The sequence below is a fragment of the Oncorhynchus kisutch genome, linkage group LG6 (assembly GCF_002021735.2).
Source record: "Oncorhynchus kisutch isolate 150728-3 linkage group LG6, Okis_V2, whole genome shotgun sequence".
Taxonomy (NCBI): domain Eukaryota; kingdom Metazoa; phylum Chordata; class Actinopteri; order Salmoniformes; family Salmonidae; genus Oncorhynchus; species Oncorhynchus kisutch.
Window position 1 is genome coordinate 79825874 of NC_034179.2, and position 13140 is coordinate 79839013.

At 45.2% G+C, this 13140-nt stretch overlaps 1 protein-coding gene across 5 annotated transcripts in view; it reads right to left on the reverse strand.

The window, feature by feature from the left end:
* Nucleotides 1-13140, reverse strand: part of LOC109897631 (RNA binding protein fox-1 homolog 3) — a 409231-nt gene that overhangs the window by 134481 nt on the left and 261610 nt on the right. For all 5 annotated transcript variants that reach the window (XM_031827807.1, XM_031827804.1, XM_031827801.1 and 2 more), the window contains one exon: nucleotides 5247-5356. In XM_031827807.1, coding sequence (XP_031683667.1) covers nucleotides 5247-5356 — 110 coding nt within the window. The remainder of the gene's footprint in view (nucleotides 1-5246; nucleotides 5357-13140) is intronic.

Here is a 13140-nt window from a genome sequence, read left to right on the forward strand (position 1 = left end):
GCAACATTCACACTAAGCTAAAAGGTAGAGCTGCCACTTTCAAGGTGCGGGACTCTAACCCGGAAGCTTATAAGAATTCCTGCTATGCCCTCCGACGAACCATCAAACAGGCAAAGCGTCAATACAGGGCTAAGATTGAATCGTACTACACCGGCTCTGACGCTCGTCTTATGTGGCAGGGCTTTACAGACTACAAAGGGAAGCAGAGCCGCGAGCTGCCCAGTGACACAAGCCTACCACAAGCCTACCAGACGAGCTAAATCACTTCTATGCTCGCTTCGAGGCAAGCAACACTAAGGCATGCATGAGAGCATCAGCTGCTCTGGACAACTGTGTGATCACGCTCTCCGTAGCCGACATGAGTAAGACCTATAAACAGACGGCCTGACGGATTACCAGGACGTGTGCTCCGGGCATGTGCTGACCAAGTTCGTAATACCAACATGTTTCAAACAGACCACCATAGTCCCAGTGCCCAAGAAAACTAAGGCGACCTGCCTAAATGAATACAGACCTGTAGCAGTCACATCCATAGCCATGAAGTGCTTTGAAATGCTGGTAATAGCTCACATCAACACTATCATCCCAGAAACCCTAGACCCAGTACAATTTGCATACCACCCAAACAGATCCACAGATGATGCAATCTCTATTGCACGCCCCACTGCCCTTTCCCACCTGGACAAAAGGAACACCTACATGAGAATGCTATTCAATGACTACAGCTCAGCGTTCAACACCATAGTACCCTCAAAGCTCATCGCTAAGCTAAGGATCCTGGGACTAAACACCTCCCTCTGCAACTGGATCCTGGACTTCCTGACGGGCCGCCCCCAGGTGGTGAGGGTAGGTAGCAACACATCTGGCACGCTGATCCTCAACACTGGAGCCCCTCAGGGGTGTGTGCTCAGTCCCCTCCTGTACTCCCTGTTCACCCATGTCTGCGTGGTCAGGCATGACTCCAACACCATCATTAAGTTTGCAGACAACACAACAGTGGTAGGACTGATCACCGACAATGACGAGACAGCCTATAGGGAGGAGGTCAGAGACCTGGCCGGGTGATGCCAGAATAACAACCTATCCCTCAATGTAACCAAGACAAAGGCGATGATTGTGGACTACAGGAAAAGGAGGTGCGAGTACGCCCCCATTCTTATCAACGGGGCTGTACTGGAGCAGGTTGAGAGCTTCAAGTTCCTTGGTGTCCACATCACTAACAAACTAGAATGGTCCAAACACACCAAGACAGTCGTGAAGAGGGCACGACAAAGCCTATTCCCCCTCAGGAAACTAAAAAGATTTGGCATGGGTCCTCAGATCCTCAAAAGGTTCTACAACTGCAACATTGAGAGCATGGTTGCATCACTGCCTGGTATGGCAACTGCTCGGCCTCCGACCGCGAGGCACTACAGAGGGTAGTGCTTACGGCCCAGTACATCACTGGAACTAAGCTGCTTGCCATCCAGGACCTCTACACCAGGTGTCAGAGAAAGGCCCAAAAACTTGTCAAAGACCCCAGCCACTCTAGTCAAAGACTGTTCTCTCTACTACCACATGGCAAGCGGTATCGGAGCGCCAAGTCTAGGACCAAAAGGCTTCTCAACATTTTTTACCCTTAAGCCATAAGACTCCTGAACAGGCAATCAAATGGCTACCCGGACTATTTGCATTGTGTGCCACCCCCAACCCCTCTTTTACGCTGCTGTTACTCTCTGTTTATCATATATGCATAGTCACTTTAACTATACATTCATGTACATGCTACCTCAATTAGGACTATCTGCATTGTGTCCCTGTCACGCCCTGATCCTGTTTATGTCTCTATTTTGGGTTTAGTCAGGGTGTGAGTTGGGGTGGGTATTCTATACTCTATTATTTGTATTTCTATGTTTTGGGTTCTCAATAAGGGACAGCTTTCTATTGTTGTCTCTGCTTGAGAACCATACTTAGGTAGCCCATTTTTCCACCTGTCCTGGTGGGAAGTTGACTTTGTTTAGGGCACATAGCCTTTAGCTTCACGGTTTGTTTTTGTAGTGTTTATTGTTTTGTTCGGCGTTTTTGTTCCAAATAAAAAGAGAAATGTACACTCACCACGTTGCACCTTGGTCCAGTTCTTTCAACAGCCGTGACAGTCCCGGCACCCGCCACCTTCCAGTCCTCCTTTTATGCTGCTGCTACTCTCTGTTTATCATATATGCATAGTCACTTTAACCATACCTACATGTACATACTACCTCAATCAGCCCGACTAACCGGTGCCTGTATATAGTCTCGCTACTTTTATAGCCTCTCTACTGTATATAGCCTCGCTACTGTTATAGCCTCGCTACTGTTATAGCCTCGCTATTGTTATCGTCTCACTACTGTATATAGCCTCGCTACTGTATATAGCCTCGCTACTGTATATAGCCTCGCTACTGTATATAGCCTCGCTACTGTCATAGCCTCGCTACTGTATATAGCCTCGCTACTGTATATAGCCTCGCTACTGTATATAGCCTCGCTACTGTTATAGCCTCGCTACTGTATATAGCCTCGCTACTGTATATAGCCTCGCTACTGTTATAGCCTCGCTACTGTATATAGCCTCGCTAGTGTTATAGTCTCGCTACTGTTATAGCCTCGCTACTGTATATAGCCTCGCTACTGTTATAGTCTCACTACTGTATATAGCCTCGCTACTGTATATAGCCTCGCTACTGTTATAGCCTCGCTACTGTATATAGCCTCGCTACTGTTATAGCCTCGCTACTGTATATAGACTCGCTACTGTTATAGTCTCACTACTGTATATAGCCTCGCTACTGTATATAGCCTCACTACTGTTATAGTCTCACTACTGTATATAGCCTCACTACTGTATATAGCCTTGCTACTGTATATAGCCTCACTACTGTATATAGCCTCGCTACTGTTATAGTCTCACTACTGTATATAGCCTCACTACTGTATATAGCCTTGCTACTGTTATAGCCTCGCTACTGTATATAGCCTCGCTACTGTATATAGCCTCGCTACTGTCATAGCCTCGCTACTGTATATAGCCTCGCTACTGTATATAGCCTAGCTACTGTTATAGCCTCGCTACTGTTATAGCCTCACTACTGTATATAGCCTCGCTACTGTATATAGCCTTGCTACTGTATATAGCCTTGCTACTGTATATAGCCTTGCTACTGTATATAGCCTTGCTACTGTTATAGCCTTGCTACTGTATATAGCCTTGCTACTGTATATAGCCTTGCTACTGTATATAGCCTCGCTACTGTTATTTTTCACTCTCTTTTTTTGCTGTTGTTTTGTTCACCTTTTGTTTTACTTAAAAACTGCACTGTTGATTAGAGCCTGTAAGTAAGCATTTCACTGTAACAGGTACACCTGTTGTATTCGGCCAACGTGACAAATGCACTTAGATTTGAGTGTGTGAGTGAGTGAGAAGGAGAGCAAGCCTTCCAAATTGTTTCTAGTTTTGTAAATGCAACAATACTACAATTGTAAAATAAGTATTCTTAGTGAAATTCTGAAACTGTGTAGATTTCATAGGATAAATACTGACCTGTTAGAGATATTTGAATGTCTGAAGCGTCAGTATTATTGTCAGTGACTGGTGGACCCTGAGGAACTGTTGTGTTGTCCCCTTCTCCCCATCGGCCAAGAACAATAGAGACACCTTTTCAGTGCATTAAACCCCTTTTAAAAGGGAAGTGAAAGCCACCTCTCTGACAGGTGGGCTGTTTGATGTCTTTGTCACTTCCTCATCCTTCAAAGGCTTCAGCTCAGCGCACGCCACTATGCTCTGAATCATTTACTGTGCTCTCTCTGTGTGTGTGTGTGTGTGTGTGTGTGTGTGTGTGTGTGTGTGTGTGTGTGTGTGTGTGTGTGTGTGTGTGTGTGTGTGTGTGTGTGTGTGTGTGTGTGTGTGTGTGTGTGTGTGTGTGTGTGTGTGTGTAGGTGTGTGTGTGTGTGTGTGTGTGCGTGTGTGCGTGTGTGTGTGTGTTTGTGTTGGTTTATATTGTAGTGTTTGTGTTTTGTGTCTGTGAGTGCGTTTTGGACATATTTTCATATTCCTATCAGCAAAGTTGCAGGAAACGTATTTCTATACTGTAAACTTTTTTTTCTACAACATCCCTTTTTATGTACCCTAATTGCTTGTTGTAACTTTTACATACCATGCTGACTTCTTGTGGAGACCACATAGGACCACACCCATACAGACAATAGGATGCCAATTGGACACATGGTGTAGCAAACTGTTGGAAACACACACTTGGAGAGAAAATGATCTCCAGCATTGTGTTTGCCCTGGAGCCACAATATTTGGTTCATAGTTCTCTCATGAGGAAGGTTCTGGAATCCCTCACTTCCACAGTTTTGGATTCCTGCCATTTTGGTAACAGAGCCGACTCATATACAGTCATGGTTCTTAACTGACAAAAGCATGATAGATCTATCCAATTGTAAAGATACATGATAGCGTTGAAAAGAAAATCAATTAACTTATAACATATAACAAGTTACCAATCCTGAGTTTGTCAACATTTCTTATCCCTGTGTGACATTACTGAAAGCCTGTATGCCAACTGACATCAGCCGATTTATATCCAAGTCTAAACCAACATGAAATGTCCTTTTGACAGAACGGGTAAATACTTATCATTCATTCTTAACCCAAGTATCAACTTGTACTCTCAAGCCCTTAATTATAATCCTGTAATTTTCATTTAGGCTGTCTGCATGAAACTACATTTCATGAATTATTTAGCTGGTTATGCTCTTTTCCCAAAGGAAACTAGACTCTCTCTCTCTCTCTATAAGAACCTGAAAGGCAGAGAAAAAGGAGAACCACATATGCCTTCACCTCTGTATCTCGGGCCAGAGAGGAATGTAAAAGACTCTGTTGACGTCTTCACTTCTACTCACATGGGGCTTTCTTAGCTTCAGCTCAAACCTTTAGAGGAACCAAAGCCTTTCAAAAGAATGAAATACAACAAATGGCTTAGATGTGGTGGGGATTCCTTGACTTAAAACTTACTGTGCAGGACTTTCATATCGTGGAACATATAACAACTTCAGATAACAAGATGTCAACAGTAGGGGCATCAAACCCAGCCACAAGAGACTGCAGGCAGAGATTCATCCACCTGAATTCTCCGCTGCCACACGGAGCCACGTGAGGCGCTCAGTACAAAATGGAGGTAAGTCTGAGAAGTAAGTGTGATGTGAGGGGCCTGAGCTGCTCTTACCAGTCTCGTGAAGAGGGGAACTCCTAAATGCCAGAGGTGCTCGTTGAGCAGCCCGCTGTACACCACGTTCCCGAAGACAGCAATGCTTCCTGATTTACACAATGTGTTTCCTACATGGACACAAACAGAGAGGAGAGAAAACACAGAGTCATTAAAATGGACTACACTACACTCCAGCAATGTACTAGGCTTTATTAGCAGGATTGGAAATTTAAATCATAGGAAATCATTGCACAGCCACAGAAATTGAAATAAAAGAAAGAAATAAGAAATATAATAGAGAGCACCACATTGATTGTTATGAATATTGATTTCAGAGGTTTATGATGAACAGGGAAATGTAGCTGCTGTGAAATCGATAGCACAAGTACATGTGTTCCAACTGCATATGATAGAACCTCCAGCTAGCCTAATGAGATGCTTACAGTGATAACATCAGTGTGTAACGATCAGAGGTGTGCTGAAGGAGAGATCTGTCAGAGAAAGTCTGTACAAAGCCACCCATGACTGTGCCTCTTACAGTATGTTACATACAGCTCTGGTTAGTCCTTGTTCCATCAACACAGGAAGTCAAACCCCTTGACCCTCAAACTCCCGTTCCCTCCATCCTCACATTACCACCCCCATTAGCACACTCTCTATGTGAGGACAGTCAGACCACAACATTGGCAACCCTGTATGAGACATGTAAGCCCGGCCCTCGGCCCTCTGCCTCCAGCCCTGGCCACAGTGACACGGCTGCTGTGTATGAAGAGCTTCTGCCTGGAGAGGAGAGAACCACTCTTAAGTTAGGCCCCTACAGCAGCTGAGGAGCCAGCCAGCCCACACACTAACACTAAGGTCCCCACAACATATGATTTACACACACACACACACACACACACTACTACATGTCCCCAAGTATGATGAACGCAGGTCCCCATTGTAATTTCTGCACAAAGGAATGCTGCAAAGGGGAGGTGGGGGAAACTGGAAGCAGTGCTGACAAGCAACACATGCATTATTTAAAAACAAAAGTAAAAAATGCCCATTAAAGTGTCAGTGGTGCTCTCGGCGGCTGGCGGTGGAGGTGGCTAGGGCGCGGTGTGTGTATTACTGTTATTAATGGGCCAGGCGTGGGGGGCATTGCTACGCTGTGATTGCTTTGCTGTTGCCATCCAGGGTTCACACAATTTCAAGAGCGTGTGTGCAAGTGTGTGTCTGTGAGAGAGAGAGAGAGAGAGAGAGAGAGAGAGAGAGAGAGAGAGAAAGAGAGAGAGAGAGAGAGAAAGAGAGAGAGATACACTGCAGGCCGGGAGCAGCGTCAATGAGCTCCTACTGCTAATTAAGAGAGGGACCTTCCCCAGCGAGTAGCAGCACAAGTGCTTCTATCATCCTCTGATACAGTGTCATGTTCTTCCTAAATACAGTGGGCTGGGGATGGGGTGGACATATTGGAAATAAGTACATAGCACTTCACTATGCAGCATGAGATAAAGGGTTACTGTTACTGACAGTAGCCCTTATTACTACAGTCAACCTTTAACTGCCTCAGTCTCCAACACATGTTACAGTCATACCTTTAACTGCCTCAGTCTCCAACACATGTTACAGTCATACCTTTAACTGCCTCAGTCTCCAACACATGTTACAGTCATACCTTTAACTGCCTCAGTCTCCAACACATGTTACAGTCATACCTTTAACTGCCTCAGTCTCCAACACATGTTACAGTCATACCTTTAACTGCCTCAGTCTCCAACACATGTTACAGTCATACCTTTAACTGCCTCAGTCTCCAACACATGTTACAGTCATACCTTTAACTGCCTCAGTCTCCAACACATGTTACAGTCAACCTTTAACTGCCTCAGTCTCCAACACATGTTACAGTCAACCTTTAACTGCCTTAGTCTCCAACACATGTTACAGTCAACCTTTAACTGCCTCAGTCTCCAACACATGTTACAGTCATACCTTTAACTGCCTCAGTCTCCAACACATGTTACAGTCATACCTTTAACTGCCTCAGTCTCCAACACATGTTACAGTCAACCTTTAACTGCCTCAGTCTCCAACACATGTTACAGTCATACCTTTAACTGCCTCAGTCTCCAACACATGTATCCTTCCTGTTTGGCCCTGTCCGGGGGTGTCCTCGGATGGGGCCACAGTGTCTCCTGACCCCTCCTGTCTCAGCCTCCAGTATTTATGCTGCAGTAGTTTATGTGTCGGGGGGCTGGGGTCAGTTTGTTATATCTGGTGTACTTCTCCTGTCCTATTCGGTGTCCTGTGTGAATCTAAGTGTGCGTTCTCTAATTCTCTCCTTCTCTCTTTCTTTCTCTCTCTCGGAGGACCTGAGCCCTAGGACCATGCCCCAGGACTACCTGACATGATGACTCCTTGCTGTCCCCAGTCCACCTGGCCATGCTGCTGCTCCAGTTTCAACTTCCACCTGACTGTGCTGCTGCTCTAGTTTCAACTGTTCTGCCTTATTATTATTCGACCATGCTGGTCATTTATGAACATTTGAACATCTTGGCCATGTTCTGTTATAATCTCCACCCGGCACAGCCAGAAGAGGACTGGCCACCCCACATAGCCTGGTTCCTCTCTAGGTTTCTTCCTAGGTATTGGCCTTTCTAGGGAGTTTTTCCTAGCCACCGTGCTTCTACACCTGCATTGCTTGCTGTTTGGGGTTTTAGGCTGGGTTTCTGTACAGCACTTTGAGATATCAGCTGATGTACGAAGGGCTATATAAATAAATTTGATTTGATTTTGATTTGATTTGATGTTACAGTCATACCTTTAACTGCCTCAGTCTCCAACACATGTTACAGTCAACCTTTAACTGCCTCAGTCTCCAACACATGTTACAGTCATACCTTTAACTGCCTCAGTCTCCAACACATGTTACAGTCAACCTTTAACTGCCTCAGTCTCCAACACATGTTACAGTCAACCTTTAACTGCCTCAGTCTCCAACACATGTTACAGTCATACCTTTAACTGCCTCAGTCTCCAACACATGTTACAGTCATACCTTTAACTGCCTCAGTCTCCAACACATGTTACAGTCAACCTTTAACTGCCTCAGTCTCCAACACATGTTACAGTCAACCTTTAACTGCCTCAGTCTCCAACACATGTTACAGTCATACCTTTAACTGCCTCAGCCTCCAACACATGTTACAGTCAACCATTAACTGCCTCAGTCTCCAACACATGTTACAGTCAACCATTAACTGCCTCAGTCTCTAACACATGTTACAGTCAACCATTAACTGCCTCAGTCTCCAACACATGTTACAGTCATACCTTTGGAGTACAGAAAGATGATGTAATACTTCTCTGAGAAGAAAGAAGACGACATTGTGGTCCTGTGAGTCAAGCTCCTCAGTTCTGACACCACTTCACTACAGAGGAATTTAAAGCATAGGGAAAATCAAGCAATCAAGCAATCAATACAGTATCCCTCTAGCTACATATTCATAAACAGAGGAAGGCTCGAGGCAGTTCATGTCACATTCTTCTCTGTAACTGCCTCTGAAATGCAGCCAGAAAGCAAGGTGCTAAAAAACCATTTGAGTTCAACTCATAGTTCCACTATTTAAAAAGAGCATGTGGAGCATTTCTTCCATTTAATAACATGTGTTCATTCTTTAATCTGGTGACATGTGGTTATTGGTCCGTCTGTGTTAAAGAGTTCATATTCTGTTTTTGGTGCCCGTGTCTTTCTTCTGTTAGGTCCTCTCAGCAGTTGTGTGCTTCTATCTTATCTGCAGACTCAACATTATCGAGGCCAACCTCTGATTAATTATTAATTGTGTGATTAAAAAGTAGAGAAGGAGGTGTGGGGGGTAGGGGGGGGGGGGGGGTAGGAGAGAGGCAGGCAGGGAGGGGTTGGGTTGGGTAGCAGCCTGTATCCTTTCTACATCATTGGTGTCGATCTCCACAATGTTATTATCCAGACCTTCAAATGACATTTTTCATCGCTATCTTTATATATGTTATTGTTACATATCAGAACAGGGCATTTGACAGGAAGCTTCTAACAGAGCGTAATGGTCAAGGCACATGTGATGGTGATGTGATGGTGATGGGGTGGTGGGTGTTGTTTTATTAAGTGAGTGATGCCGTCTCTTCGACTGAGTGTGCCTGGCGTGATCCTCCTCTGGATCGGTATGTGACTCCCCCTTTCATCTCAGAGTCACACACACAGAAAGAAATCATGAGGGATTTGGAGCCCAACACTTCCCTGTCAGACTACAGGCAACATCAGCCATGTGTAGCTTACTTCACCAAATGAGGACCTAAAGAAAAATCCCAGGAAAATGTGTACCGCTCACTACAAACCATAAGCAGTGTATGCAGTGTAGTGGTAGTCATTTGTAGAACAATATAAAGCATTGAATGAAGTTAAAAAATATATATATATATCCGTCAATTATTGTCAAAAGTGTTTGCAATAATTTAGGTGTTGGATGAGATTTGTTTTATGAATCAAATGTGCAGTGTTTATCTGCTTGAGTGTGTGTGTGTGTGTGTGTGTGTGTGTGTGTGTGTGTGTGTGTGTGTGTGTGTGTGTGTGTGTGTGTGTGTGTGTGTGTGTGTGTGTGTGTGTGTGCGTCTTTCCCTGGCCACTGCTCTCACATGTGCTCCCCTGACAATGCAGATGAAGGTGGGGAGCTGGAGCACAGAGCTCCAGAGCGATGCAGCTCGGAGATCCTTGTTTCTAGCGACAAGGCACATTGCTGCAATGCAATAAGGGCAAACAACACTTTTAATAATTCAGGGCATGATACCGTGAGGGGGGATGGGTGGGGCAGAGATGCCTTAGAGTACCGCAGAATGGCTCATTTAGCCCCTGCCACGCATTATTAAAGTTGTATCGAACCCCCTCCTGAGTCCTTCCTCAAGTCTTATCCCCCTTCCTCATTCCAAAAGCCTGCGAGGTAACCAATAAGAGCTAGCAACATTTATAAACAACAAAGTACCCTGCACCTTGGAGGAGGTAAACAATGGTGTTCCTCTTAATCTCCTTTTTCCGTGCTCTCCGTGAGTCCTCAGGTCCAGAATTTGTCATTGCTTTATCCTGTTTGCACTGTAGTCCACAGAGCCTTCTCATTCCGGATTATGTTCTTCCTGAGCTATGCCCATGGATGCAGAAAAATGTGGGGAATGAACCTTGGATGGAATCCGTTGGAGTAATAAAATAGTCCTCCTGTGTTAATGACGTATGATGGCATTGCTCTGGACATGTTCAAAGAATGATAATAGTACTTAATAAGAAACAAGATTTCTGCTCCAAAGTGCTTTCCCTGTTTACATTAAAATAGGTTGACGCTGAGATAAGATAGGCTTGTCTACACAATTGCTCCAAAATAATACAGTTGGATTCAGATCAAAAGCAATGCATTGGAGAATTTTAAACAAAATATGTTTTCCTTTTTTTCATGTCAATCACATAAAATAAGTATTACAAAATGCAAATTGCTACCATGTAATTACTAATTAAATGCCAGAGAACAATGCACTAGCTATAAAATAATCAGATAGTGACAGGTGCAGTATACACTGCTGCAGGGTCCTCTTAAATCATAACAAATGTTTCCTGAGAGTGCAACATATGAGAGCCGCCACATATGCAAAATGCAGCAAACCAGGGAGAAAACCTGCCGTTGAAAGTCAGAGGCGTTATGGTAGACATAGAGTTTGATGATAGACTTGTAAATCAGTGCAGCTGGAATAGCCAGCCAGCCAGTCAGCCAGTCAGTCAGTCAGCCAGTGTGACTCTTTCTATCTCTTTCTCTCTTTCTCCCTGCCATTTTAGCTGCTCAACACAGAGGTCCCATTTTCTTCAAATATATGTAAATTAGCCACCTTGGCTCCTGTTGTTGAGGCTGTAGGGCTGATCCTAACAGTGAAACCTACCTACGTACTAAACTGTACCACAGGCCTCCCGCCACCCTCCCTCCCTCCTCCAGGAACCCAGCGGTAGGAAGAAAGAACGAGGTCCCTGAGGTATCCCTCCTCTCATAACACCAGCCCTGTTAATAGATGAGTCATTACATTCAAAGTGAACAATTATTTTAATACCAAAAACAACACGAGTAAAGGCAGATATATAGGCAGCATATATTGTAGCTTGCATAGCGCCTATGAACTTTGATCAGAGCTAATGTAGTTATTGTGTCATATTGAGGTGGTAGGGCCAGCGGAGGGAGGGAGGCTCCAGTTGTAGCGTGTTCTCCTCAGATAGCTCAAGCTATCCTTTTCTTTTCCTTCCCCTTTGCTCTCCCCTCCTCTAATCACCTCTCCCGTCCTCTCTTCTCCCCTCCTCTCCTCTCCCGTCCTCTACTCTCCTCTCCCCTCCTCTAATCACCTCTCCCATCCTCTCTTCTCCCCTCCTCTCCTCTCCCGTCCTCTACTCTCCTCTCCCCTCCTCTAATCTCCTCTCCTGTCCTGTCCTGTCCTGTCCTGTCCTCTCCTCTCCTCTCCTCTCCTCTCCTCTCCTCTCCTCTCCTCTCCTCTCCTCTCCTCTCCTCTCCTCTCCTCTCCTCTCCTCTCCTCTCCTCTCCTCTCCTCTCCTCTCCTCTCCTCTCCTCTCCTCTCCTCTCCTCTCCTCTCCTCTCCTCTCCCGTCCTCTACTCTCTTCTCCCTTCCTCTACTCTCCTCTCCTCTCCCGTCCTCTCCTCTCCTCTCACGCCTTCTCCCCACTCCTCCTCTTTCCTCCCCTCCTCTGCTCTACTCTCCCCTCCTCCCCTCTCACCCATTCTACTCTCCTCTCTCCCTTCCCCTCCTCTCACCCCTTCTCCCCTCCTCTCCTCTTCTCGCCTCTCCTCACACATCCTCTCCAATTCTCTCCTCTCCTGTCCTTGTGCATTATGAATGGAGCCATGTTCAGTCACGGACTGGCTGCACTTTCTGAACTTTCGCTGAGTGAGTTCTACTGGCTCCTCTACTCTTTAATCATTCCCCATTAGAGCAGAGGCCTGTTGACTTCCAGTATGGAGATGAATAAGGTTGTAGCACCAGCACCAGCCATATCTGGCTGCAAGCAGTAAGGAAGGGATTCACAGCACTAATAACAAGCCTGGGCCCCAGACCCAGACACAGACCCAGACCCAGACCCAGACACAGACCCAGACCCAGACACAGACACAGACCCAGACACAGACACAGATCCAGCTGATGAAGAGCACTGGATTTGGGGAGGAGGACGAGGAGGAGGACGAGGATGAGGAGGAGGAAAAGGAGGACGAGGAGGAGAGCCTCTGACGGTGGATGACATCAGTGTCATCAGCACTGGAACTGTTATTGATTTAGTAGCCTTCAAAACTATTACCGACATCATCACCTTCATCTTCATCACCCTTCGTCATCTGAGGATAAGAATTTTACTTGGCAGCCAACAATACAATTAATTAATAAATCAATTAGCTATTAAATTGAAACTATAGAGCATGAAATATTTGACAAGCATTCACATTTTTCGGAGCTTTTTAAAAATGTTTTATTCAAAACTACAGGAGAATTCTTGAGGTCCTGGCAATTGGAGAGAACTGGGAGAGACAACAGTGGATGGAGATGCAGCACATATGTCTCTATGTCTCCACTGTAGCCTGTGTTAAGGTGGACTGGTCCACTCAGTAGAATGGAGTTATGATGAAGGGCCTTTAGGATTGCATCAGACTATTGATTGCTAGCAGCACTGAGAGATGTGGTTTACCATCGTTATAAACAACCTTTTTGTGAAGTACAGTTTGGGGAAACAAATGATTTTATTTAGTAGATTTTTGGATTTGACTGTTGAATAATTTATGGCTACACAACCCTTGGCACGGGGAGCGAGAAAACCCCCACAAAGAGCACATATCAAATGCTATCATATACAGGCCTGCATACTTGAATG